The sequence below is a fragment of the Solanum stenotomum genome, chromosome 10, assembly GCF_019186545.1.
Source record: "Solanum stenotomum isolate F172 chromosome 10, ASM1918654v1, whole genome shotgun sequence".
NCBI lineage: Eukaryota > Viridiplantae > Streptophyta > Magnoliopsida > Solanales > Solanaceae > Solanum > Solanum stenotomum.
Window position 1 is genome coordinate 40,534,593 of NC_064291.1, and position 26,979 is coordinate 40,561,571.

General features: G+C 32.9%; 2 protein-coding genes and 1 long non-coding RNA gene across 3 annotated transcripts; 1 reads left to right on the forward strand and 2 right to left on the reverse strand.

The window, feature by feature from the left end:
- Positions 1–2,679: 2,679 nt before the first annotated feature.
- On the reverse strand, positions 2,680–8,222 carry LOC125841331 (ankyrin repeat-containing protein NPR4-like). Its single transcript, XM_049520441.1, has 3 exons — positions 7,721–8,222; positions 4,117–4,451; positions 2,680–3,816 (listed from the first exon to the last, which is right to left on the reverse strand). Exons 1-3 carry the CDS (start codon positions 8,181–8,183, stop codon positions 2,854–2,856), a joined length of 1,761 nt encoding a protein of 586 aa, XP_049376398.1. The 5' UTR covers positions 8,184–8,222; the 3' UTR covers positions 2,680–2,853.
- On the forward strand, positions 3,727–24,568 carry LOC125841332 (uncharacterized). The gene is made up of 2 exons (XR_007443791.1): positions 3,727–3,836; positions 24,539–24,568. It is a non-coding gene; the product is annotated as an uncharacterized LOC125841332 (long non-coding RNA).
- A 62-nt stretch (positions 24,569–24,630) lies between these two features.
- On the reverse strand, positions 24,631–26,714 carry LOC125842977 (uncharacterized). Its single transcript, XM_049522240.1, has 2 exons — positions 26,668–26,714; positions 24,631–25,282 (listed from the first exon to the last, which is right to left on the reverse strand). Exons 1-2 carry the CDS (start codon positions 26,712–26,714, stop codon positions 24,631–24,633), a joined length of 699 nt encoding a protein of 232 aa, XP_049378197.1.
- Positions 26,715–26,979: the final 265 nt, after the last annotated feature.

Here is a 26,979-nt window from a genome sequence, read left to right on the forward strand (position 1 = left end):
GTATAAGTTTCATCACCTTTCATGTTGAGTCGATTCATCTCAAGTCCATCAGTTTAACTAAGTTAAAAAATGAATTAATAACGGTGGGAAGGTCAACTTGGGTCAGTGTGTTATGTCCCGTTTTTCTGCCGTTCCAAGCTGGTTTGATTATATTCCTTTCGCCCCACTCCCGTCATGCATCTTACTAAGTTTTGAAGCTTCAATTGATTGTAAAAATAAAGAAATAAACAAATTTTGGTTGTCCGACATTTTTAGCAAAACAGTAGCTTAATTCTCGCTTGTAGTTGTGACTTGTATGTTAGCCTTAATCAAAGTCGGCTCTATTTTTGCTCTTACAGTGTTGTTGGACCCATGAATTTGTTCTTGTTAATTTTTACTTTTCTTCCAACAATAGTATTAGATATAAGGCATTTCCTATAGCTTGCTTTTGCCCAAATTGATGATCATTTTCTCGTCCTTGTCCAACAATTGTGCATGCCTCTTTTTCCATGTGACCACTGTCCCCTCCTCCCTTTTTACTTTATTTATTTTATTTGTTTATCACCCTCGCTTAGCATTATCTTGTCATATGAGGTTGTATCAAATCTAAGTGGAGATTCTTTAAATATTGTGTGCATTCCTTTGTCATCCTTGTATAATCGGGGTATAGTAAACTAAACATATGCATTTTCGCCTTATTTCTATTTTATGTATCTTGGTTGCATTATATAGATTTAAAGTATGCTCTATTATTGATTTTTATCTTGTTTCATTCTTTTCTATGTATAAACCAGCTCCTCTCGAGCCCTTGGAAACTCTTTGATCTTGCATTTCGTTAATTGGGCCCTAGGGGCCCAATTCTATCTTCTATCGAGTCAGCCAACAGGAAATGGAAATAAAGGGGTTGGAAATCGAATTTCAGATTTCAAAAAGGGCCAAAAGAAAGGCTGACATATGGGCCGTATACAACGATATACAGGCGAAAAACACAATGATATACAGGTTGACAAATCGAAATTGCGGGTTGGAATGTGCAAAAATACAGGCGTACCGAACAGGTGGTGCAAGAAGTGGGCCAAATCCCAAGAAGACAAATCAGGAAATTAAAGGAGAGCAAGTGGGCTAAAACGCCAACTTAATTGGATTTGGGCCAAAGTCCAACTCTAATAATTTCCTTTCCCTCTCTTATTTATTTTATTGTATTTGACTAACCCTTTGTTTGTTTTATGGTTTAATTTAATTAAATTCCCGATGATAACCATTTCATTTCTCTTTTCAAATTGGAATACTTATATGTTATACTTAGTTTTAATTTTCGTTACTAATCTTGCCTACTCTTGAACTATTTCCCTTTAGAAAATTCCCCTTTAGTTCATTTCCCCTTAAGATAAATAAAATGATAAAAATAATAATAGTAATAAATAAATAAGTTAAAATAAATGAGTTCTTTTACCTAGTTAAAATTTCAAAAATTAGTTTAAATAAATGAGTTCTTTTACTTAGTTAAAATTTCAAAAATAGTCAAAGTCGTGATGAGTTCTTTTACTTAGTTAAAATTTCAAAATTAGTCAAAATCATTTTTTGGTCAAATCGTCAGTCAACCGCAAGTTAGCGGGCATTCCGAGGGCCTAACACCTTCTCGGAATGTACATTGAACTTCGAACCATTTTATTTTCAATTGATTTTATCTGTTTAAATCTTTTGAAAACCTTAAGTTTTTTCTTGATTTTTACTAAAAAATTAAGTGGCGACTCTGTTCTTTTGGAAATTTGATTTCTCTTAAATCATAAGTTCGATCGATTTTTCGAAAACTTTGTCATTTTTATTTTATTTATCTTTTCGAGTAAAACACTATGTTGTGACTGCTTATATATATTGTGCTTACTGGAATAGTCGTGTGATCCTACCAGTACCATGTGGTTATGTACTAATACTGCACTTGCTCGTTCTTTGTTGAGTACAAGACATCTTCAGGTGGCTATTGATAGACCTCAATTAGGAGATCAGTGATCGAGACCGGATTTCAAGGGTGAGCCAGTTCTTTCAGGCTGCCATGGAGTCCTTCATTTTGCTTAGTCCATTCTTTTCGGACTTAGACATATTTTAGTAGTTTGCTTATGTTTGGTTGGGGTTGTACCCCTTTTCCTTAGACTTGTTGAACTTTAGATGTTTTGGTACAATGACTTTCAGGTTCTAGGGGTTGTTTTCCGCAATAGCTCATTAGTTGTTTGTTAAGATTTTCGGAGTTTATGGGAACTCTGTATTATCTATTTAGTTATTTAAACCTGCTTTCGTAGTTTTAAATGTTTAGTTTTTGGTTAAGTTGCTTAGTTGGGTTATAGTTATGGTTCTCTCACCGGAGGGTTAGTGTGGGTGTCACTCACGACGGTCTGGATCGTGACAAAGAGCTAGAGAGAACTAAATACTTTATGATCACCACAGAGTTTTTAATACACTCCATGATGATATTATAAATGAGGATACTTAAATAATGTTAAAATATGTCAATTAAGAAGAAAATTGAGTTATCAGCCTCAAACTTAGTTTTGGTAAAGAGTCTAATACTTTAACCATAGGAGTTGTCTACTAGTTTGTTTATGATTATTAAAATTTATATGAGAACATTTTTCATTCATATTTTCTACTTGCTTGCATCACTCCAAAAAAACATAACACCAACCACATTTATAAATTAAACTGTATTGGTTTATATTAACAACTTACCCAGTGAAATCCCACTAAATAGGGTCTGGAGAGGGTAGAATGTAAGCAGACCTTACCACTACCTCGTGGAGATAGAGAGGCTGTTTCCGAAACTAATACATTATTTTCTACTTTAAAGACTTACGATAATAGATCTATGAATGCAGGTAATTAAAACAAATGGTAACCATGATCTGAGCTATCAACGTCTGAGTTGGTACTACCTTCATGACTTTCTTTCTTCACCACTTTCATTTCTTGAACTGTACTTGTATTACTCTTAGGACTTCCATCTTTCATCTTCTTATGATCCTCTCTTTGTTTTCTCCATTCACTCTTCCTTTTCCATTGTCTCACTAACAAAATACCCAAACTTAGAAACACAGCCATAGTGCACCCTCCTCCTATGATCACAACTTCAATTAGCACCCAATGATCCCCTTTTCCTTGTGGCAATATTGACCATATTGCAGCTATATAAGCTGATGCCATAAATAATGTAGAAATCCACATTACTTTATGTGTTGCCACCATTAATTTCATCATTGTTCTTCTCTTGAATGGGATAACACTAACAAGGACGTTAACAATTCCAAGGGAAAGGAAAAGTGCCACAATGTTACATATCAAAAACACCTTAAACGCGGTTTTTTTACCCAATAATGCTTTTCCATTTTCTTGATTAAATCCACCAGGAGGATTAACACCAGCAGCAAATGTCACAGTTGCTATTAGTACTGCAACAATTGTTATCGTTTTTCTTGCATTCCTTAGACCTTCACTTTGGAGCTTGATTTTTTTTGTCCTAGTAGCGCGATAATTATTGTTGTTGCGCTTCCTTTGATGATGATTATTATTGTAATACGAATGTTGAGATGATGAGGACGGAGACAGAAAGCTAGTAGTTTTTCTTTGCCATGGCGATCCCAAAATTGGTGATGCATCTACCTGTTGGATGTCTTGAAAATTTGGTGGTAATTGGTCACATCTTTTGGCACCAGCTTCTTGTAATGCAGGGATGATTGCAAGAGCACCAGAGTTACTTGCATCTGCTTCAACTACATCTAATGATGTATATCCTTTTTGGTTCAAAGCATTTACTTCAACACCAAGCTTAAGTAGATAAATAATCATCTGTAAACAGAACAAGTCATGTATATATAATTAGTTTTGAGCTTTAGTAGAGTAACTCTGTTTAGCAATCCAGGAAACTAATTTCATTAATCATGAATAGTTACTAAATTAAGGGAAAAGACTCAAATATGCCATCGAGTTTTTAATAAAAGACTCATCTATGTTAAGTTTTTGAGTTTTGACCGCAAATTCAAACATTACATATAACCACAAAAATGTAACAAAGTCTTTCTTAAACTCTATGCGTTCAATCAAAACACCTTCACATAAAATGAAATGGCTAGAGTAAAGAAAACTTACGGTGGTGAGTTTCCTAACAGTAGCCAAATGTAGAATGGTGTTTCCATCAGTATCTTGAAAATTCATGAGATTTGAAACATCAAGAGACTCCATCAAGAACTTGAGTACTTCAAAGTGATTGTTCTTGACAGCCAAATGAAGAATAGTCTCACCATGTTTTGTTGTCATTTCAGAAGATTCAAGACTCACTGAGAGTATCTCAGCTATAATGTTCACTCTTGTTATATCTAAGTGCCCTTTGCTGCATGCTATATGTAAAGGACTGCAACCATTCATCAACTCATCCTTTTTCCAAGCAAAATCAGCTCGAACTTTAACCAATTCCTTCACTACTTCTGCAATCAATTGTTTGACAAAATAAGGATCTTTGGTACTAATGAAAATGTTTTTTGTTCAAATACTTTTTGGTTGCTATATAGCGAGATGTTCTTATAAAAACATATACATATGATATAACATAACATGAAAAGCAGTTCCAAAGAAAATGCTATTAAATAGGATGACAGTTAAGTACAGACATCTGACCATATTCCCTTTTGCATGGCATTTAAAAAATTACAAGTATTGAAATATTTTACCCTTTATCTCAATTTAATAAATATGTACTTTATTTATGTAGTTAAAATTATTTACTTTCAAGTTTTTTAAGAATAATTAATAATCAGTGGGAAATGAAAAAAATATTTATTTTATTTTTGTTTTCCAAAATGACAAATATTTTGGACTAAATACTTTTAGTAATCATGATACTTTGAAAAAGACACAGGGACTGTTTAGATATTTTCAAAACTATATTACCCTCAAACAATTGTTTTAAAAGGCACGGTCACAAAACAAGGCATAAGCATCGTGGCGCTTGATATAGCCTCGTGGTCGTGGATCATAAATTTTTAATATTTATAAATTAATATAATAAAAAATATAAAACTAAATGGAAATTATAGAAATTTTAATAAAGTACATAATACTTAAAAATATATATAGAATTGTTTCATCTTAAATGTTAATCAAAATCAACAATGGACTGGAAATATTTTTTTTATCTCAAAAAACTAATCAAAATTGTTTTTTTAAACAATTGAATAGAGATTTATAAACGAAGGATCCTACAATCAAAAACATCAAATCAGAACAGGTGATGAAGAATGACATGTTTTTGCTTTGCAGTTTGCACATTGATAATTTCCTTTCTTTAACCGGTGAAAGGTGAAGAGAAAAAGTAAAATTTAGGATTAGGAATAAAATATATATTTAAATATTTAAGTTTTCTTTTAACTTCTTTATATTTAATAAAAAGTTGAATATTGAGTTTTTTAGTATTAATTTGAGGACTTGTTTCACAATTTTAATTTTAATTTTAATTAGGAGAGGTTTTCTGAACATAAAACTCGTTCAACGTCTAAATATACGTCCAGACTAATGGAATTTATATCTCAAGGTACCTTCGCCTCTGCAAAGATTCACAGTGCTATTTAGTACGCTCGCCCTAAACTCAAATAAAAAGTAACTGCACAGATTTAACAGAAACACATGCATGGATAATTAAATAAATTGATCAACAATGGATAATTTATTAAATTTACGAAGTAGAAAATGATCAAAAGTGCACAATTGTATTAATTAAATAAAGGTTATATGTGTAACTGAATATTATCACAAGAATCTCATTAAAATTTATCAATATTTTCATAGAATAAAAGCACAAATTTTCCAAATTAAATTAAATAAAAAGAAAAGAGAATAACGACAGGACACTCGTTTCTTAATGAGGACTTGCCCCAGACGTAGACTTTGGCCGTCTGAACATTTGAAAATACAGACCATTTTCGCAGTTTTATTTGATTTGATTTTTATATTAAAAAATAATTTTTTACTTGTTTATTTTAATAAGTTAAAATAGATTTATTCTTTTTTTCTTTCAAGATTATGCTTATTATTAAGTAACTATATAGTAAAATAGTAGTTGAATTAAGATTTTAAAAATTAATAAATAAGAATAATTTAATAAAATAAGTTAAGGGAAATAATGTTATATCAATAAAGATCAAATAAAATGAAAAGAAAAGAGTACAACATTTTAACATGTAATTTTAACTGGACATTTATCGAAATTATGTTACGATTTAGACAATTTTGAGTTAAGAGAATAGTTACGTAAGTATTTTTTTTCCACTGTTTATGGTGACACCGTTAAAAAAACAAAAAAATAAATTTAAGTGGGTAATATGTCTTTACTCTTAAGTTAAATTAAATATAATAATAATAATAATAATAACAACAACAACAACTTCAAGAATGATGTATATTATCACGTCATCCCTTGATTTACCTTAATCGCAATAATAATTGGAAAAAAAAAATTGTCCACAGAAGTCAACGTCATATACAAAATTAGGTGTTACGAAATAATAAGAATTAAATGTGTCAAAAAAATCAATTTTTTTACGTGTTCTTTTGGCTTGTTGAAAATTATTTTCTCATCTTTGATCAGTATTTTTCTACTTTGATGAAAATAATATCTACTTACTTTAATATATCAACTACATTTGTCTATTCTACTACCGACACCATTAATTAGGAGTCCAATTCCTTTTTAACTAATTACGACCACATACTCAAATCCAACACGCCATTCATCGTACACTATAACAAAAAGACATTTACTGATAATAATTTTTCCCTTTTATAGATAATATATTTATATCTGTAAATAATTTGGTGACAGTTGAACTAATGTTATTGTATTCAAAGTTACTAAAGCTTTGAATAATATTTGTATAAAATGTTGATTATATATTCATATTATATTACTGTCACTAAATAAAATATAACGATAATTATATTATTATCATAAAATAATTGCCATAAAATCTTTTATTAAATTTGTTGTAATGATTAAAAACTGTTTTTGGTTCAAGAACAACTTTTATCTATGCTTATAATTAATTAGAGATGAGTAATAGTTTTCCTAGGATAAAAAGAGGGTACAATTCATATACCTAAATTAGTAAGTTTAAGAGCAAATATAAGGCCATCACTTTTGAGATGAACTCTTTATACACTAAAGTCTAATTTGATAGGAAAGAAGCATAACTTTGCAAAATGTACTAGTACTTTTTATGCTCTAACAACTTTTTTAACCAAAACAAAGTCCCCTTTCCTTCTATTTCAAGACTTACTGTACAATTTATAGTATATTATATTAGTTCTGTGAATATCAATATCAAACAATGCAAGTGAGAGTCCAATCTCCAAGCTTAGTTGCACCCAAAAGTGTGGCGATCCTTACTAAAGGTCCGTAGAAACTAAAAGTTCAATTTTCAGTAGAGACAAAAAAACTATTTTGTACATGATTTTATTCCAATTGCTTAATTCTTGGTCCTTAACAAAGTGACATAGTACTTATGTGGGTGGGAGGCAGGGACAAAGCTAGAGAATCCTAGTAGCTTTATTCAAAACTCATTAACTTAGAATCCTAACACTTGTAAATTCAAAATCCTAGCTAACTATGCCTCTATTAGAAGGTAACAAGTGTCTCGAACACTATCATTATATAGAGTTTTACTCGAAGTTTGAATATTCAAAATTGGCAGAATTTATTTACCTGTATGGCCTGATGAAGCTGCAGCATGAAGTGAAGTAGTGGACATATCGACTTCAAGTATCAACAACATGTGCATATTATTATTATGTAACAAATACTTAACCACTTCAATCCTCCCTCTCTCACATGCTACATAAAGCACACTCTTATCCCACAAATTTGACTTATAAGCAATCGATGGATCATTCTCAACCAGAATTCTCACAATTTCTACTCTCCCTTCTCTACATGCTTCATGTAAGGGCGTCTCCTGATCCCGGTTCTCCGCTGACACCATCTCCGGGAACAACTTGACAATCTCCCTCACCAATTCAACATGGCCAAGTCTAGCTGCTAGATGCAATATGGTGTGTTGTAATGAACCCTCAATGGTTTGTTTTACTATGTTGGAATCTTCTTCAATCAGTTTTTGAATGGCTTCAACATCTCCTCTGAAAACTGCTTCATTCACCCGCCTGTCCATTTTTTTTAATCAATTAAAAGTGTGTGATAATTTGTTTATCATAGGGGACTCACTATTTATGCAAACTTTTAAGTCATTTTTTTCCACAGCTGCAGCAACCAAGAAGATTCCTAGCTAAGGGACTATAGCATGTTCTTTTTCGTTTCATTTTCTTATAAACCACATAAAAGGATGTGGTGCAGTGGATGAAACTACTCCTCCCTTAACCAGATATTTCAAGTTCGAGCCCTCATGAATATGAAAAGATTCTTGATAGATAGGGAGCACTTGATCCCCCGAAAGGAGCTTTACACTTGCAGCGTGAATCTGAATTAGTCAAACGGGTACCAAAAATAATATATATATATTGGCCGGCGGCTCGGCCTCTAGCAAAATGGTGAAAGTCAATATTACTTGGAATAGTTTTGTATGGGTAGGTCGGAAGTCTATTAATTATTTCTACACCCAAAGAGTTCGCCTATATTAGAGGCAGAACCAGGACTAAGAATTTGGAATTCTAAATTTGAGGTTCCAAACCACAACTTTAGTGTGAAAAAACATTTTTGTGGCCCCTTCCTTCATGAGAAGTATTAACTTTATTTGGGATTATAAATGAAGTCTAATAAATTTATGTTATATATATAAATTTACTGCCTTCATTTATAAATTAAACTAACTATTATTCACGTGATCCAATCCTATACAAACCGGCCTCAGTTTAAACTGTTTATTTTTCTTATATTGTCCCTTAGCGTATCAATTTATTATAAATATAACTTGTTAAATAGTGATAAATATAGGAGTAATAATAATTATAACAACGTAATTAGTTGAGTACTCAGGTCATGAGTCAACGAACAAATAAAGAAGTAATAATAAATATAACAACGCACGTAATTAAATTAAAACATATGCTTCTAAGAAGAGTTGACAATTACGCATTTGTGATGTCTGTATCATTTATTTTACAACACTTATTGACATAGTTAAGTATTGTTTTGGAAGGATGAAAGCACCTTTTAGTCAAAATTAAGTATATTATTTAGGAATTTAATTTGTAGTTTATTTATAAAATCAAGTGTTAAATTTCCAAAATTAATTAATTAGATATGGTCCGAATGATTAAGACTAGAAGACAGATGATCTACTCTTTATAGTGGCATGATTAATGTTTCTGTTTTTGTTTTGTTAATGAGTACGGAATAATCTAAAAAATCAATTCACTTTTGTTCAGAAGAGGTGATTCAATTTCAGTTTATCGAGGATATTATATTATATATAAGCGGTAATAAATGACATATATTAAAGTAGAAGGTCAGTAAATAATAATTATGTTGTCTAGCTTCTCTTTTTATACTAGTAGTAATATGTACTCTCATACGCACTTGCTTTTTTAATTTTTGTTGTTTTTTTTCGTACTTCAATTACCTAATTATTTTGTTGCAGTTATTATTCATTTCAACATACTTTGTCATGCTTTTTTCAATTTACATTTCCCTTTACGACTTCTTCGCTTCCTATTTCTTTTTACAAATTATTTTAAAATGCTTTTACTTGAGCCGATTGAATCTATCAAAATAATCTTTCTATCTTTCAAAGTAAAGATAAAATCATCGTATACTTATCCTTCAAAAATTACTTATAAAATTATATCAAATATATTAGGATTGTTGTTGTTGTAAACGAAGTGAAGTAGGAAACACATGTGAATTCATTAGTATCTATTATGTGTAATGTTTTACTTGGAAAATACCTCATAATTTCACCTAGGGAGACATCATTATCAATCTATGTGACCTCACCTCTTGCATCAACATTATTTGTTCATTAGTAATCTTTGCTTTAATTTTGTGACTCTAAGGTCGTACATAACTTTTTGTATTATTCCACCCAAATCTTTGAGACGCCAAACAATGACACATAATTTCTTACAAACAGATTCTATGGTGTGAATAGGATTTGAATCCATGACTTTTTGAGTTAAATTATGAATATAAAAAAATATCATACATAGATAGATTTAAAAAAAAAGAGTAGATAATATAATAACTTTTACCTTATTTAATATAAGAATAGTTGTCATAATCGACAAATAGAATAATGTTTAGTTTATTGTATTGTATCATCCTTTTTTATGTGGCTATTTATTTGTTGCCTCATTTTATATCCTGCAATTATCATGAACCAACATTATTATTCTTATATTCACTTTTTTTATATTATTCTTTCACAAATTTTAATCTCTCATTATGAAAGTTTCTCAAACGGTCAAAGTTCAAACCTTCTACATTATGCAAAATCTATTGTTGCGTGTTTTTAAAAGAACAAATTTATTTTTTGGTGTTTTCTTTGATTCAATACTAAAACTAATCAACGCTATTTTAATATTATTATATCAACTTTTCAAATTCAGCGCAACACCATTTTAGTATCATTATATAAATTTTTCAAATTTTTGAATCGGATTTTTTATTATTCTAACTTTATATTATATATCTTTCATTTTATTGAAAATTTATATTGTTTACATTATTGCTTCATGATGTCCGCGTATATCCTACTTTTTCAAACCTCATTTATAGAACTATACTAAATATTATAATTATTCAATTTATGTATGTCAATTAAAATAAATATGACCTCTTTATAAAATTTGACTTTATACCCGCACATGTTGAGAATGTTGTCTGATAGCTTGATTAATTTAAAGCAAAAAAGGTTCAAAAAAAATAAAATAACGCCCAGGGTGTACGTTTTACGCCCAGAGACTACGTTTTTATGCTTGGAGCTTACGCTCCAAATTCTTAGACTTACGCACTATAGATTTACATCTTTAATTTGCATTCCGAAGCAATTTTGATATGCCCCACTCCGAAATTCACCCAAAACTCACCCCTAAATCGTTTTTGAAAACACTGATTTGGACCAAAACTCTTCTTTTCTTTCGTGCCTTTTTTTCTTAAGGCAACACTTTTTTTTCTTCGAGAAGGCATTTGTCTTTTCTTCCAGTAGAGGCGCCGCCATATTGCCTTGTTGGCTACTACTAATTGTGTGTGTTTGTAGTGTGTATTGTATTATCTTGAAAATATGAAATCTAAATTGGATGTTAAATTATTATAATATCTCAAAATAAAAATTTATTTATTTTTTTATATTATATTAAAAGCAAATACTTTTTTAATATCGAAGGATTATTTTTTCAGTAGGGTTATAATTTTTTTCATGGATTGTGACTTTTTTGAAGAGTTGTGATTTTTGTGTAGGATTGTGACGAATCTGATAAGGCTCAATAAATACATGTTTATACTATTCTTTCTTGACTATAAATAGATGACTCATTTTTAACCTAAGTAACTTGAATGTTTAATAAGCAGACATATTTTCATATTAAAGAATTAATTGTGACTTTTCTAAGGGTCGACTTTTTCAATGAATTATGATTTTTCAGAAGAATTGTGACGTTTCTGATAAGATACAATAAACACATGTTAATACAACCCTTTGTTGGGAATAATTATATAGGCTTCCTCTCATTTTTAAATAAAGGTGAAACCTTCTACACTCCTTTATATCATAGGTTCTTATCTACATTATGAGAGCATAAGACCTTAAAAACTCAAACAACAACGTAAGACATTGCAATGCTCGATCAGGTCTCTTGTTGTGTATGAGAGTAGTTCTTTCTTGAAAATGACTTTTCCTTGAATATTCTTGATTTGCAAAAACTAGGCTTAATCTTGTCATCATGTTCTCTTTGTAAGAGAGACATAAACCTAGGAGAAACACCATTGGTTGAGGACTACATCCTTTACACACCTCTGTTGCAGTGTTGACCAACCACTACAGTTCCTGCAACTTTACAACTGTACAGAAGGGGTGTCACACAAGTAACTATTAGATTGAGAAATAGAACCAAAAGACCTTCACAAAGGTTGATTTGGGATCCATGCATGCCCAATTAACAACTACTTTAAAAGGACCCTCCATTGGAAAGAATAGTTTATGCATTTTGTGATCATGCTTAGGCAAAGTCTATATCTCTCATCCTGCTTTCTATCGGTCTAGTTCCTTGTCTCTTTTTTCAGTCGATCCTAGTCCTTACTTTTAATATTTCTGCATTTTCGTTTGACTCTTACCTTTTGAGTCGTTGTATTTACTTTCTGAAATTGTAATTAAACTGTAGCCTAACTAATATAGTTGAGAGACTGGTTAGTGTTATTATTGGATTCGAGTTCATTACATTGGTGCTTTCGTTGATCGTTCTCTAATGGTTGCGGTGTTACTAGATCGATTTAGTGGTAGTAATCCAGAAGAGTGGATTTTTCGAGCGGAATGGTATTTTACCTACCTTGGCTTCTCTGAAAAGGACTGCTTACCTCTTCCTTCCTTCTATTTTGATAGTGAAGCTCTTATTTGGTTTGATGGTTTGTTTCGCACCAAACAATTCTATGATTGGAACCATTTCAAGGTGAAATTGCTTTTGAGATTTCGACAATGGAGCTTCTTAAGTTCAATAGAGAGTGTGACCTATTTTGACTCCATTAATGTAGCACATGTAGCTCCGCCAGAAGTTCTTCATGTTGCAATTGAATCTGATTTAGCCAATGGAAAACAAAAGGAGGCCACAGAATCGAAAAAATGCTTCTGATTTAGATGGTGACAACTCACAACCTGCAGCTAATTCTAAAGTCCCTCCAAAGATCTTTGACGCTTCCATCAGCAATTTTTTGCACCCCACTGAGTTTACTTACTTTATGTTGTTAACTGATAGAAATTGTGATGGGGATTCACCTCTGTAAATTAAAATTGATGATGAGGATTATTCAAGAAACCTTTCCCGTAAGGTGTTTGCTGAAATACCCTATAGAGAAATTTACATAGACTTTAAACATTCAATACCAACTGCCACCCAAGTGTTCAGTGAAAAGTCTCATAATTGTTGCTCTAAGGTTGGGGCTAAGGAATCTGATGTGGATAATGACAACTCAGAGCTAGAGTCATAATGAAGAAAAAAAATAGTGGGATGTAGTATAACCTTTAGAGAGAGGCGAGAGAAAGAATAATTTATTTGATTGCAAGGGCTAAGGAGGTACCTTTCAAATGGACTGAAAAATGCGAAGAGGGCTTTCAAGAGCTCAAGACTCTTTTAATCACAACACCTATTTTGGCACTATCGATGAAAGGTAAAGATTTCATTGTTTATTGTGATTCTTCACATCCGAATTTGGGTGTTGTGTTGATGCAGGATCAGAATGTCATAGATTATGCATCGCGGCAGTTGAAGGTGCATGAGCAAAATTACCCAACATATGATTTGGAGTTAGTACGGGTAGTGTTTGCTCTTAAGATCTAGCGGCATTACCTTTATGGTGTCAAGTGTGATGATAAGTGCTTTGTTTTTGTTTTTGAGTTTGGTAATGAGTGCGATTGAATTTCTAGCGAAAGATATTGTAAGATTGACGGAGATACGATCAATGATAAGCGAAGATCCATAAATTCATAAAAATTTTCAAGGTACAAGCTAATGTTGATAGATAAGGGAATTGTGTTATACAGTTGAATTTACAATTCAAAATTTTCATTGTAAGTCTACATTCGTGGTGATATATTTTGCCAAGGTATGAAACTGCAAGGTGAGAAATGATCAATTGTATCAGATATTGATCATATGAAAGGACTTGCACCTGGTTTGAGTCGTAAAGTTTATTACTTTTGATTGTTGAAATACCTAAGAAAGGTTTGCATTTAAAAAGTGTTGGTTTAGAGTAAGGTAAATGGTCTGAGTGTTTATGATGGTGGTTAGTATTGAGATTGTGGGCTCACTGAAATGATGTGAAGACTATGTGGAGTCAACTGAATGGAAGTGGTTGGTATCGACTCTTTAGAGGAAAACCTTTAGTGTTATTCGATCTTTATTCCGTAAATTCTTTTGTGACCATCTATTTCATTTTGTACGTGGTGGTGAGTATGATTCACTAGTTATGCTCACGTGTGTTTTCACTTTTGTTGGGCTAGTGGTGGATCAAGTGTATCGATCTTGCAATGTTCTCTTAGTTGAGTGAGATGATTGGGAACACTTGGTTAATTCAGATGACACAATTGGTGTTGTCTTGGAGTTGTTAAAGTATTTCAGTGGTTCTGCATGTATCACCTTGCTTATGAGAATTTATAGAAGAGCTACCATGCGTATTTATGGTTGTCTGACAATCTTAATATTCATCTAGTCGTGAGGTCATGTATCGATTATGTGTGGTTGAATGTGGTGATCAATGGGTCCAATTCTACTGTTCTTAAGGGTAATCTACCATCACAATTACTAATCTAGCATTTCGATAGTGTTCTTAGAGAGTTTGTATGCTTGGACATATCTTTCGATGAGTATCTGATGTCTAAAGATCAATTTTTTATAACTTAAGCTCATGGAAATTTATGTTGTGAGATGGAGATGTTGATAAAAACTATATTTGTTTGGGTATTATAAGTGTGTGTTGGTTGGTTCAGTTCACCTCTAATTGTAGCGAGTATTGATTTAGGATGTTATCATGGTTATGTGAGAAAGGATTCATCCTGATGATTGTGTCAACGTCCTTGATAACATGTTGTAGACGTGTGTGCGATCAACTTTGGTGGTTATTGGGAATAACTTTTGTTGTTATTTAAGTTTACATACAACAATATTTATCACTAGAGTATTGAGATGACTTCATTTAAGGCACTGTATAGGAGGAGATGTAGGTCTCTCATTGGTTGGTTTGATGCATTTAAGGCGGAACCTTTTGATGAGAATCATTAGGGAATGTGAAATTTATTCGGGAGATGTTTCTAGCAGCTCAAAACAGGCATAAAAAGTATGCAGACCGGAAGGTCGATAATTAGAGTTTATGAGGAGGAGCCTATAGCCATTCTAGATGGGGAAGTTCGCAAGTTAAGGTCAAGGGATATTGCATCTGTCAAAATCCAATGGAAGCATCATCTGATTGAAGAAGCTACTTGGGAAACCGATAAGCACATGCGAGACAAGTATCCCTAGTTGTTCGACGATTCAGGTACTACTCTAACCTTACTTTAGCCAGTCTTTCCTAGTTGATCACTCGGGGACGAGTGATGTGTAAATTGGTATCTATTGTAACGACCTGATTCCGTCGTTAGGGAAAAGCCAATGGGGAAAGAATTGGAGCCAGAAAACTTTTGAATAGTGACTTGAAAATTCCTAGCCTAGTCCAAATTTTGACAAAATCTGAGTCATGTGAAGTCTAGGGATATTTGGTAATGAATTAGAGATGTAATAATGAATTTGATGACATGAGTGGATAGCCAAGACGTTAAGGAAACTACACGACTTTACGGAATTAAATTCGGGCGAGTAGAACTCCTGAAACTGATCTTAGCGTGAACAGGTAGTTTTTGAATGTCATGGGTTGAAGGTGTGTTGTGAAATCGGGGTTTGAAACTCTAATTCTGACGTGTTGTCTCCGCGCAAGCCGCCAGGGCGAGCCCGTTGTAGCGGGATAGGTCCGTTATGGCTGGGCAGTTGCGACTTAAGTCGGGAAACCCCTAATTTTATTATTTTTCTGCAAACTTCATTCTTAAGAGTTAGGAGACGACCCAGGACGAATTCTTGATAGTTTTTCACCACTTTTGGTGCTAAAGGTAAGGATTTTACTCCCCTAATCTATTTTTCGATTCGTAGAATGTAAATTCATGGGTAATTATCGTTGAGAGAGGGTTTTGGCCTAAAGTTGATGGTGAGAAAAAGCCCTAGATGCATCTTAGGACCATGGGTTTGGTCTTGGGTTATTGAGTTGTTATAATCCGGATAATTAGACCTTAATTTATTGATCCTTGCGTTATATTACCTAGAACAAGCGGAATGAATCCGAAAAGGAAAGATTTAAGTGCCTTAGGGGGATTCAATCTTGGTTTCGAGATAGGTGATGGTTTGATTTCATGTTTGTGTGATGTGTATGCATGTGAATGAAGCACTATTGATCAAACCTAATGTAAATGAGTATGAATGAACCATTGTATGCCATGAATCAACACTTGATTGTATAATTATGAGAATGTACATTATGAGTGTGATTGTGGTTGTGGTTATGTTGATTGGATTGGGTGTCACGTTCCTACACATGCATTGGATCAAGTGTCACGTTCCGACACACTAATTGAGATCGGATGTCACGTTATGACACATACATTGGATCATGTGTCACGTTCCGACACACTAATTGGGATCGGGTGTCACGTTTTGACACACTAACAGTTTGGATATGGGTTCTATGAGAGGACCATTGTGTTGTCATATCTAATTGTTGTTGAGAATGCGGAATTGAACATTGTTCCTGAAATGATAATTGTATATATATTTTTTATATGTGTGTTTACTATGTTGTGATTGCTTATATATATTGTGCTTACTGGAATAGCCGTGTGATCCTACCAGTACCCTGTAGTTGTGTACTGATACTGCACTTTCTCGTTCTTTGTTGAGTACAGGGCATTTTCAGGCAGCTATTGATAGACCTCAATTAGGAGATCAGTGATCGAGATCGAATTTGAAGGGTGAGCCAGTTCTTTCAGGCTGTCATGGAGTCTTTCATTTTGCTTAGTCCATTATTTTCGGACTTAGACATATTTTAGTAGTTTGCTTATGTTTGGTTGGGGTTGTACCCCTTTTCCTTAGACTTGTTGAACTTTAGATGTTTTGATACAATGACTTCCAGGTTCTAGGGGTTGTTTTCCGCAACAGTTCATTAGTTGTTTGTTAAGAGTTTCGGAGTTTATGTGAACTCCGTATTATCTATTTAGTTATTTAAACCTGCTTCCATAGTTTTAAATATTTAGTTTTTGGTTAAGTTGCTTAGTTGGGTTATAGTTATGGTTCTCCCACCGGAGGGTTAGTGTGGGTTCCACTCACGACGGTCTAGACCGTGACAAAGAGCTAGAGAGAACTAAGTACTTTCTGATCACCACAGAGTTTTTAATACACTCCATGATGATATTACAAATAAGGATGCATAAATTATGTTAAAATATGTCAATCAAGAAGAAAGTTGAGTTATCAGCCTCGAACTTAGTTTTGGTAAAGAGTCTAATACTTTAACCATAGGAGTTGTCTACTAGTTTGTTTATGATTATTAAAATTTATATGAGAACATTTTTCATTCATATTTTCTGCTTGCATGCATCTCTCCAAAAAAACATTACACCAACCACATTTATAAATTAAACTATATTGGTTTAAGGTAATCACGAATAGAGGAGAACACAACATGAGATTTGAAACATCAAGAGACTCCATCAAGAACTTGAGTACTTCAAAGTAATTGTTCTTGACAGCCAAATGAAGAATTGTCTCACCATGTTTTGTTGTCATTTCAGAAGATTCAAGACTCACTGAGAGTATCTCAGATATAATGTTCACTCTTCCTTTAATGACTGCCCAATGAAGTGGAGTTCTGCCTTCATTATCTTGTAAACCAGAAAGGTCCATGTCTAGCTTTAGCAATTCTCTTGTTATATCTAAGTGCCCTTTGCTGCATGCTATATGTAAAGGACTGCAACCATTCATCAACTCATCCTTTTTCCAAGCAAAATCAGGTCGAACTTTAACCAATTCCTTCACTACTTCTGCAATCAATTGTTTGACAAAATAAGGATCTTTGGTACTAATGAAAATGTTTTTTGTTCAAATACTTTTTGATTGCTATAGCGAGATGTTCTTATAAAAAAATATCATAACATGAAAAGCAGTTCCAAAGAAAACTTGATTATTATAATAAAATGCTATATTATATAGGATGACGGGTAAGTAGAGACATCTGACCATATTCCCTTTTGCATGGCATTTAAAAAATTACAAGTATTGAAATATTTTACCCTTTATCTCAATTTAATAAATATGCACTTTATTTATGTCTTTATGTATATAGTTAAAATTATTTACTTTCAAGTTTTTTAAGAATATTTAAATACTTTTATATTGGTTTTCCAAAATGACAAATATTTATTTTATTTTGATTTTCCAAAATGACAAATATTTTGAACTAAATACTAGAGCTGTCAATATGGGCTAACCCACCCCATCCGGGCTAACCCATACAAGCTTTGACATTTTACGGGTCAGGCCGGGCTAGCCCATTTTTGGTGTGGGCCGAAAAACGGTCGGCCCAACCCATAAGTACGTGGGCTACAGGCTTGCCGGGCCAACCCACTTTTTTTAAAATTATATTTTTTTTGTAATTATTAAAATAAATTATAAATTATAATTTAAAAATATTATCATAAATATCGACAAAACAATATTACATCATGTTAATGTTACTACTTGTTAATCAAATCCACAAATAAAATTATCTTTATAATATTTATTAAGGTTTTTTCAAATAAAAGTACAAATATATAAATAGAAATATTAACCTAATTGTTTTGTCACATTAAAACACAAAAAATGTGACAATATTCCAACCATAAAAANTCTTCATGTTGCAATTGAATCTGATTTAGCCAATGGAAAACAAAAGGAGGCCACAGAATCGAAAAAATGCTTCTGATTTAGATGGTGACAACTCACAACCTGCAGCTAATTCTAAAGTCCCTCCAAAGATCTTTGACGCTTCCATCAGCAATTTTTTGCACCCCACTGAGTTTACTTACTTTATGTTGTTAACTGATAGAAATTGTGATGGGGATTCACCTCTGTAAATTAAAATTGATGATGAGGATTATTCAAGAAACCTTTCCTGTAAGGTGTTTGCTGAAATACCCTATAGAGAAATTTACATAGACTTTAAACATTCAATACCAACTGCCACCCAAGTGTTCAGTGAAAAGTCTCATAATTGTTGCTCTAAGGTTGGGGCTAAGGAATCTGATGTGGATAATGACAACTCAGAGCTAGAGTCATAATGAAGAAAAAAAATAGTGGGATGTAGTATAACCTTTAGAGAGAGGCGAGAGAAAGAATAATTTATTTGATTGCAAGGGCTAAGGAGGTACCTTTTAAATGGACTGAAAAATGCAAAGAGGGCTTTCAAGAGCTCAAGACTCTTTTAATCACAACACCTATTTTGGCACTATCGGTAGAAGGTAAAGATTTCATTGTTTATTGTGATTCTTCACATTCGAATTTGGGTGTTGTGTTGATGCAGGATAAGAATGTCATAGATTATGCATCGCGGCAGTTGAAGGTGCATGAGCAAAATTACCCAACATATGATTTGGAGTTGGTAGATGTAGTGTTTGCTCTTAAGATCTAGCTACATTACCTTTATGGTGTCAAGTGTGATGATAAGTGCTTTGTTTTTGTTTTTGAGTTTGGTAATGTGTGCGATTGAATTTCTAGCGAAAGATATTGTAAGATCGACAGAGATACGATCAATGATAAACGAAGATCCATGAATTCATAAAAAATTTCAAGGTACAAGCTAATGTTGATAGATAAGGGGATTGTGTTATACAGTTGAATTTACAATTCAAAATTTTCATTGTAACTCTACTTTCGTGGGATGTTTATATTTTGCCAAGGTATGAAACTGCAATGTGAGAAATGATCAATTGTATCATATATTGAGCATATGAAAGGACTTGCACCTGGTTTGAGTCGTAAAGTTTATTACTTTTGATTGTTGAAATACCTAAGAAATGTTTGCATTTAAAAAGTGTTGGTTTAGAGTAAGGTAAATGGTTTGAGTGTTTATGATGGTGGTTAGTATTGAGATTGTGGGCTCACTGAAATGATGTGAAGACTATGTGGAGTCAACTAAATGGAAGTGGTTGGTATCGGCTCTTTAGAGGAAAACCTTTAGTGTTATTCGATCTTTATTCCGTAAATTCTTTTGTGACCATCTATTTCATTTTGTACATGGTGGTGAGTATGATTCACTAGCTATGCTCACGTGTGTTTTCACTTTTGTTGGGCTAGTGGTGGATCAGGTGTATCGATCTTGCAATGTTCTCTTGGTTGAGTGAGATGATTGGGAACACTTGGTTAATTGAGATGACACAATTGGTGTTGTCTTGGAGTTGTTAAAGTATTCCAGTGGTTTTGCATGTATCACCTTGCTTATGAGAATTTATAAAAGAGCTACCATGCGTATTTATGGTTGTCTGACAATCTTAATATTCATCTAGTCGTCGAGGTCATGTATCGATTATGTGTGGTTGAATGTGGTAATCATTGGGTCCAATTCTACTGTTCTTAAGGGTAATCTACCATCACAATTACTAATCTAGCATTTCGATAGTGTTGTTAGAGGGTTTGTATGCTTAGACATATCTTTCGATGAGTATCTGATGTCTAAAGATCAAATTTTTATAACTTAAGCTTATGGAAATTTATGTTGTGAGATGGAGATGTTGATAAGAACTATGTCTGTTTGGGTATTATGAGTATGTGTTGGTTGGTTCAGTTCACCTCTAATTGTAGCGAGTATTGATTTAGGATGTTATCATGGTTATGTGAGAAAGGATTCATCCTGATGATTGTGTCAACGTCCTTGATAACATGTTGTAGACGTGTGTGCGATCAACTTTGGTGGTTATTGGGAATAACTTTTGTTGTTATTTAAGTTTACATACAACAATATTTATCACTAGAGTATTGAGATGACTTCATTTAAGGCACTGTATAGGAGGAGATGTAGGTCTCTCATTGGTTGGTTTGATGCATTTAAGGCGGAACCTTTTGATGAGAATCATTAGGGAATGTGAAATTTATTCGGGAGATGTTTCTAGCAGCTCAAAACAGGCATAAAAAGTATGCAGACCGGAAGGTCGATAATTAGAGTTTATGAGGAGGAGCCTATAGCCATTCTAGATGGGGAAGTTCGCAAGTTAAGGTCAAGGGATATTGCATCTGTCAAAATCCAATGGAAGCATCATCTGATTGAAGAAGCTACTTGGGAAACCAATAAGCACATGCGAGACAAGTATCCCCAGTTGTTCGACGATTCAGGTACTACTCTAACCTTACTTTAGCCAGTCTTTCCTAGTTGATCACTCGGGGACGAGTGATGTGTAAATTGGTATCTATTGTAACGACCTGATTTCGTCGTTAGGGAAAAGCCAATGGGGAAAGAATTGGGGCCAGAAAACTTTTGAATAATGACTTGAAAATTCCTAGCCTAGTCCAAATTTTGACAAAATCTGAGTCATGTGAAGTCTAGGGAAATTTGGTAATGAATGAGAGATGTAATAATGAATTTGATGAAATGAGTGGATAGCAAAGACATTAAGGAAACTATACGACTTTACGGAATTGAATTCGAGCGAGTAGAACTCCCGAAACTGATCTTAGCGTGAACAGGTAGTTTTTGAATGTCATGGGTTGAAGGTGTGTTGTGAAATGGGGGTTTGAAACTCTAATTCTGACGTGTTGTCTTCGCGCAAGCCGCCAGGGCGAGCCCGTTGTAGCGGGATGGGTCCGCTATGGCGAGGCAGTTGCGACTTAAGGCGGGAAAAAGCCCTAATTTTATTATTTTTCTACAAACTTCGTTCTTAAGAGTTAGGAGACGACCCAGGACGAATTCTTGACAGTTTTTCATGACTTTTGGTGCTAAAGGTAAGGATTTTACTCCCCTAATCCGTTTTTCGATTAGTAGAATGTAAATTCATGGGTAATTATCGTTGAGAGAGGGTTTTGGCCTAAAGTTGATGGTGAGAAAAGCCCTAGATGCATCTTAGGATCATGGGTTTGGTCTTGGGTTATTGAGTTGTTATAATTCGGATAATTAGACCTTAATTTATTGATCCTTGCGTTATATTACCTAGAACAAGCGGAATGAATCCGAAAAGGAAAGATTTAAGTGCCTTAGGGGGATTTAATCTTGGTTTTGAGATAGTTGATGGTTTGATTTCATGTTTGTGTGATGTGTATGTATGTGAATGAAGCACTATTGATCAAACCTAATGTAAATGAGTATGAATGAACCATTGTATGCCATGAATCAACACTTGATTGTATGATTATGAGAATGTACATTATGAGTGTGATTGTGGTTGTGGTTATGTTGATTGGATTAGGTGTCACGTTCCTACACATGCATTGGATCAAGTGTCACGTTCCGACACACTAATTGGGATCAGATGTCATGTTCTGACACATACATTGGATCATGTGTCACGTTCTGACACACTAATTGGGATCGGATGTCACGTTTCGACACACTAACAATTTGGATATGGATTCCATGAGAGGACCATCGTGTTGTCATATCTAATTGTTATTGAGAATGCGGAATTGAACATTGTTCCTGAAATGATACTTGTATATATATTTTGTATATGTGTGTTTACTATGTTGTGATTGCTTATATATATTGTGCTTACTGGAATAGCCGTGTGATCCTACCAGTACCCTGTAGTTGTGTACTGATACTGCACTTTCTCGTTCTTTGTTGAGTACAGGGCATCTTCAGGCGGCTATTGATAGACCTCAATTAGAAGATCAGTGATCGAGACCGGATTTCAAGGGTGAGCCAGTTCTTTCAGGCTGCCATGGAGTCTTTCATTTTGCTTAGTCCATTCTTTTCGGACTTAGACATATTTTAGTAGTTTGCTTATGTTTGGTTAGGGTTGTACCCCTTTTCCTTAGACTTGTTGAACTTTGGATGTTTTGATACAATGACTTCTAGGTTCTAGGGGTTGTTTTCCGCAACAGTTCATTAGTTGTTTGTTAAGACTTTCGGAGTTTATGTGAACTCCGTATTATCTATTTAGTTATTTAAACCTGCTTCCGTAGTTTTAAATATTTAGTTTTTGGTTAAGTTGCTTTGTTGGGTTATAGTTATGGTTCTCCCACCGGAGGATTAGTGTGGGTTCCACTCACGACGGTCTAGGTCGTGACAAAGAGCTAGAGAGAACTAAGTACTTTCTGATCACCACAGAATTTTTAATACACTCCATGATGATATTACAAATGAGGATGCATAAATTATGTTAAAATATGTCAATCAAGAAGAAAGTTGAGTTATCAGCCTCAAACTTAGTTTTGGTAAAGAATCTAATACTTTAACCATAGGAGTTGTCTACTAGTTTGTTTATGATTATTAAAATTTATATGAGAACATTTTTCATTCATATTTTCTGCTTGCATGCATCTCTCCAAAAAACCATAACACCAACCACATTTATAAATTAAACTGTATTGGTTTAAGGTAATCACGAATAGAGGAGAACACAACACTAAAGCCAAACTAATAACATATTAGCTTTCATATTAGAAACTTAAAGTATATCAACAACATATCCAGTGAAATTCCACTAAATAGAGTCTGGAGAGGGTAGAATGTAAGCAGACCTTACTACTACCTCGTGGAGATAGAGAGGCTGCTTCCGAAACTAATACATTATTTTCTACTTTAAAGACTTGCGAGAATAGATCTATGAATGCAGGTAATAAAAACAAATGGTAACCATGATCTGAGCTATCAACGTCTGAGTTAGTACTACCTTCATGACTTTCTTTCTTCACCACTTTCATTTCTTGAACTGTACTTGTATTACTCTTAGGACTTCCATCTTTCATCTTCTTATGATCCTCTCTTTGTTTTCTCCATTCACTCTTCCTTTTCCATTGTCTCACTAACAAAATACCCAAACTTAGAAACACAGCCATAGTGCACCCTCCTCCTATGATCACAACTTCAATTAGCACCCAATGATCCCCTTTTCCTTGTGGCAATATTGACCATATTGCAGCTATATAAGCTGATGCCATAAATAATGTAGAAATCCACATTACTTTATGTGTTGCCACCATTAATTTCATCATTGTTCTTCTCTTGAATGGGATAACACTAACAAGGACGTTAACAATTCCAAGGGAAAGGAAAAGTGCCACAATGTTACATATCAAAAACACCTTAAACGCGGTTTTTTTACCCAATAATGCTTTTCCATTTTCTTGATTAAATCCACCAGGAGGATTAACACCAGCAGCAAATGTCACAGTTGCTATTAGTACTGCAACAATTGTTATCGTTTTTCTTGCATTCCTTAGACCTTCACTTTGGAGCTTGATTTTTTTTGTCCTAGTAGCGCGATAATTATTGTTGTTGCGCTTCCTTTGATGATGATTATTATTGTAATACGAATGTTGAGATGATGAGGACGGAGACAGAAAGCTAGTAGTTTTTCTTTGCCATGGCGATCCCAAAATTGGTGATGCATCTACCTGTTGGATGTCTTGAAAATTTGGTGGTAATTGGTCACATCTTTTGGCACCAGCTTCTTGTAATGCAGGGATGATTGCAAGAGCACCAGAGTTACTTGCATCTGCTTCAACTACATCTAATGATGTATATCCTTTTTGGTTCAAAGCATTTACTTCAACACCAAGCTTAAGTAGATAAATAATCATCTGTAAACAGAACAAGTCATGTATATATAATTAGTTTTGAGCTTTAGTAGAGTAACTCTGTTTAGCAATCCAGGAAACTAATTTCATTAATCATGAATAGTTACTAAATTAAGGGAAAAGACTCAAATATGCCATCGAGTTTTTAATAAAAGACTCATCTATGTTAAGTTTTTGAGTTTTGACCGCAAATTCAAACATTACATATAACCACAAAAATGTAACAAAGTCTTTCTTAAACTCTATGCGTTCAATCAAAACACCTTCACATAAAATGAAATGGCTAGAGTAAAGAAAACTTACGGTGGTGAGTTTCCTAACAGTAGCCAAATGTAGAATGGTGTTTCCATCAGTATCTTGAAAATTCATGAGATTTGAAACATCAAGAGACTCCATCAAGAACTTGAGTACTTCAAAGTGATTGTTCTTGACAGCCAAATGAAGAATAGTCTCACCATGTTTTGTTGTCATTTCAGAAGATTCAAGACTCACAGAGAGTATCTCAGCAATAATGTTCACTCTTCCTTTAATGACTGCCCAATGAAGTGGAGTTTTGCCTTCATTATCTTGTAAACCAGAAAGGTCCATGTCTAGCTTTAGCAATTCTCTTGTTATATCTAAGTGCCCTTTGCTGCATGCTATATGTAAAGGACTGCAACCATTCATCAACTCATCCTTTTTCCAAGCAAAATCAGCTCGAACTTTAACCAATTCCTTCACTACTTCTGCAATCAATTGTTTGACAAAATAAGGATCTTTGGTACTAATGAAAATGTTTTTTGTTCAAATACATTTTGATTGCTATAGCGAGATGTTCTTATAAAAAAATATAACATAACATGAAAAGCAGTTTCAAAGAAAACTTGATTATTATAATAAAATGCTATATTATATAGGATGACGGTTAAGTAGAGACATCTGACCATATTCCCTTTTGCATGGCATTTAAAAAATTACAAGTATTGAAATATTTTACCCTTTATCTCAATTTAATAAATATGCACTTTATTTATGTCTTTATGTATGTAGTTAAAATTATTTACTTTCAAGTTTATTAAGAATATTTAAATACTTTTATTTTGGTTTTCCAAAATGACAAATATTTTGAACTAAATACTTTTAGTAATTATGATACTTTGAAAAAGACATAGGGACTCTATAGATATTTTCAAAACCATATTATCCTCAAACAAATTGTTTTAAAAGGCACGGTCACAAAACAAGGCAAAAGCATCGTGGCGCTTGATATAGCCTCGTGGTCCGTGGATCATAAAATTTTAATATTTATAAAAAATATAAAACTATATAGAAATTTTAATAAGTATATAACACGTAAAAATATATATAGAACTGTTTCATCTTAAAATGTTAATCAAAATCAACAATCCTGAAAAAAAGAATCATTTCAAAAAACTAATGAAATTTATTTTTTCAAAACAATTGAGTAGAGATTTATAAACGAAGGATCCTACAATCAAAAACATCAAATCAGAACAAGTGATGAAGAATGACATGTTTTTGCTTTGCAGTTTGCACATTGATAATTTCCTTTCTTTAACCGGTAAAAGGTGAAGAGAAAAAGTAAAATTTAGGATTAGGAATAAAATATATTTAAATATTTAAGTTTTCTTTTAACTTCTTTAAATTTAATAAAAAGTTGAATTTTAGTTTTTTAGTATTAATTTAAGGACTTGTTTCACAATTTTAATTTTAATTTTAATTAGAAGAGGTTTTCTGAACATAAAATTCGTTCAAGTACGTCTAAATGTACGTCCAAACTAATGAAATTTATATCTCATGGTACCTTCGCCTCTACAAATATTCACAGTGCTATTTAGTATGCTCGCCCTAAACTCAAATAAAAAGTAATTGCACAGATTTAACAGAAACACATGCATGAATAATTAAATAACTTGATCAACAATTGATAATTTATTAAATTTACGAAGATTCACATATAGAAAATGATCAAAAGTGCACAATTGTATTAATTAATTAAAGGTTATATGTGTAACTGAATATTATCACAAGAATCTCATTAAAATTTATCAATATTTTCATAGAATAAAAGCACAAATTTTCCAAATTAAATTAAATAAAAAGAAAAGAGGAAAACGACAGGACACTCTTTTCTTAATGAGGACTTACCCCGGACGTAAACTTTGGCCGTCTGAACATTTGAAAATACAGACCATTTTCGCAGTTTTATTTTATTTGATTTTTATATTAAAAAATAGTTTTTTACTCGTTTATTTTAATAAGTTAAAATAGATGTTTTCTTTTTTTCTTTCAAGATTATGCTTATTATTAAGTGACTATATAGTAAAATAGTAGTTGAATTAAGATTTTAAAAAATAATTAATAAGAATAATTTAATAAAATAAGTTAAGGGAAATAATGTTATATCAATAAAGATCAAGTAAAGTAAAACGAAAAGAGTACAACATTTTAACGTGTAAT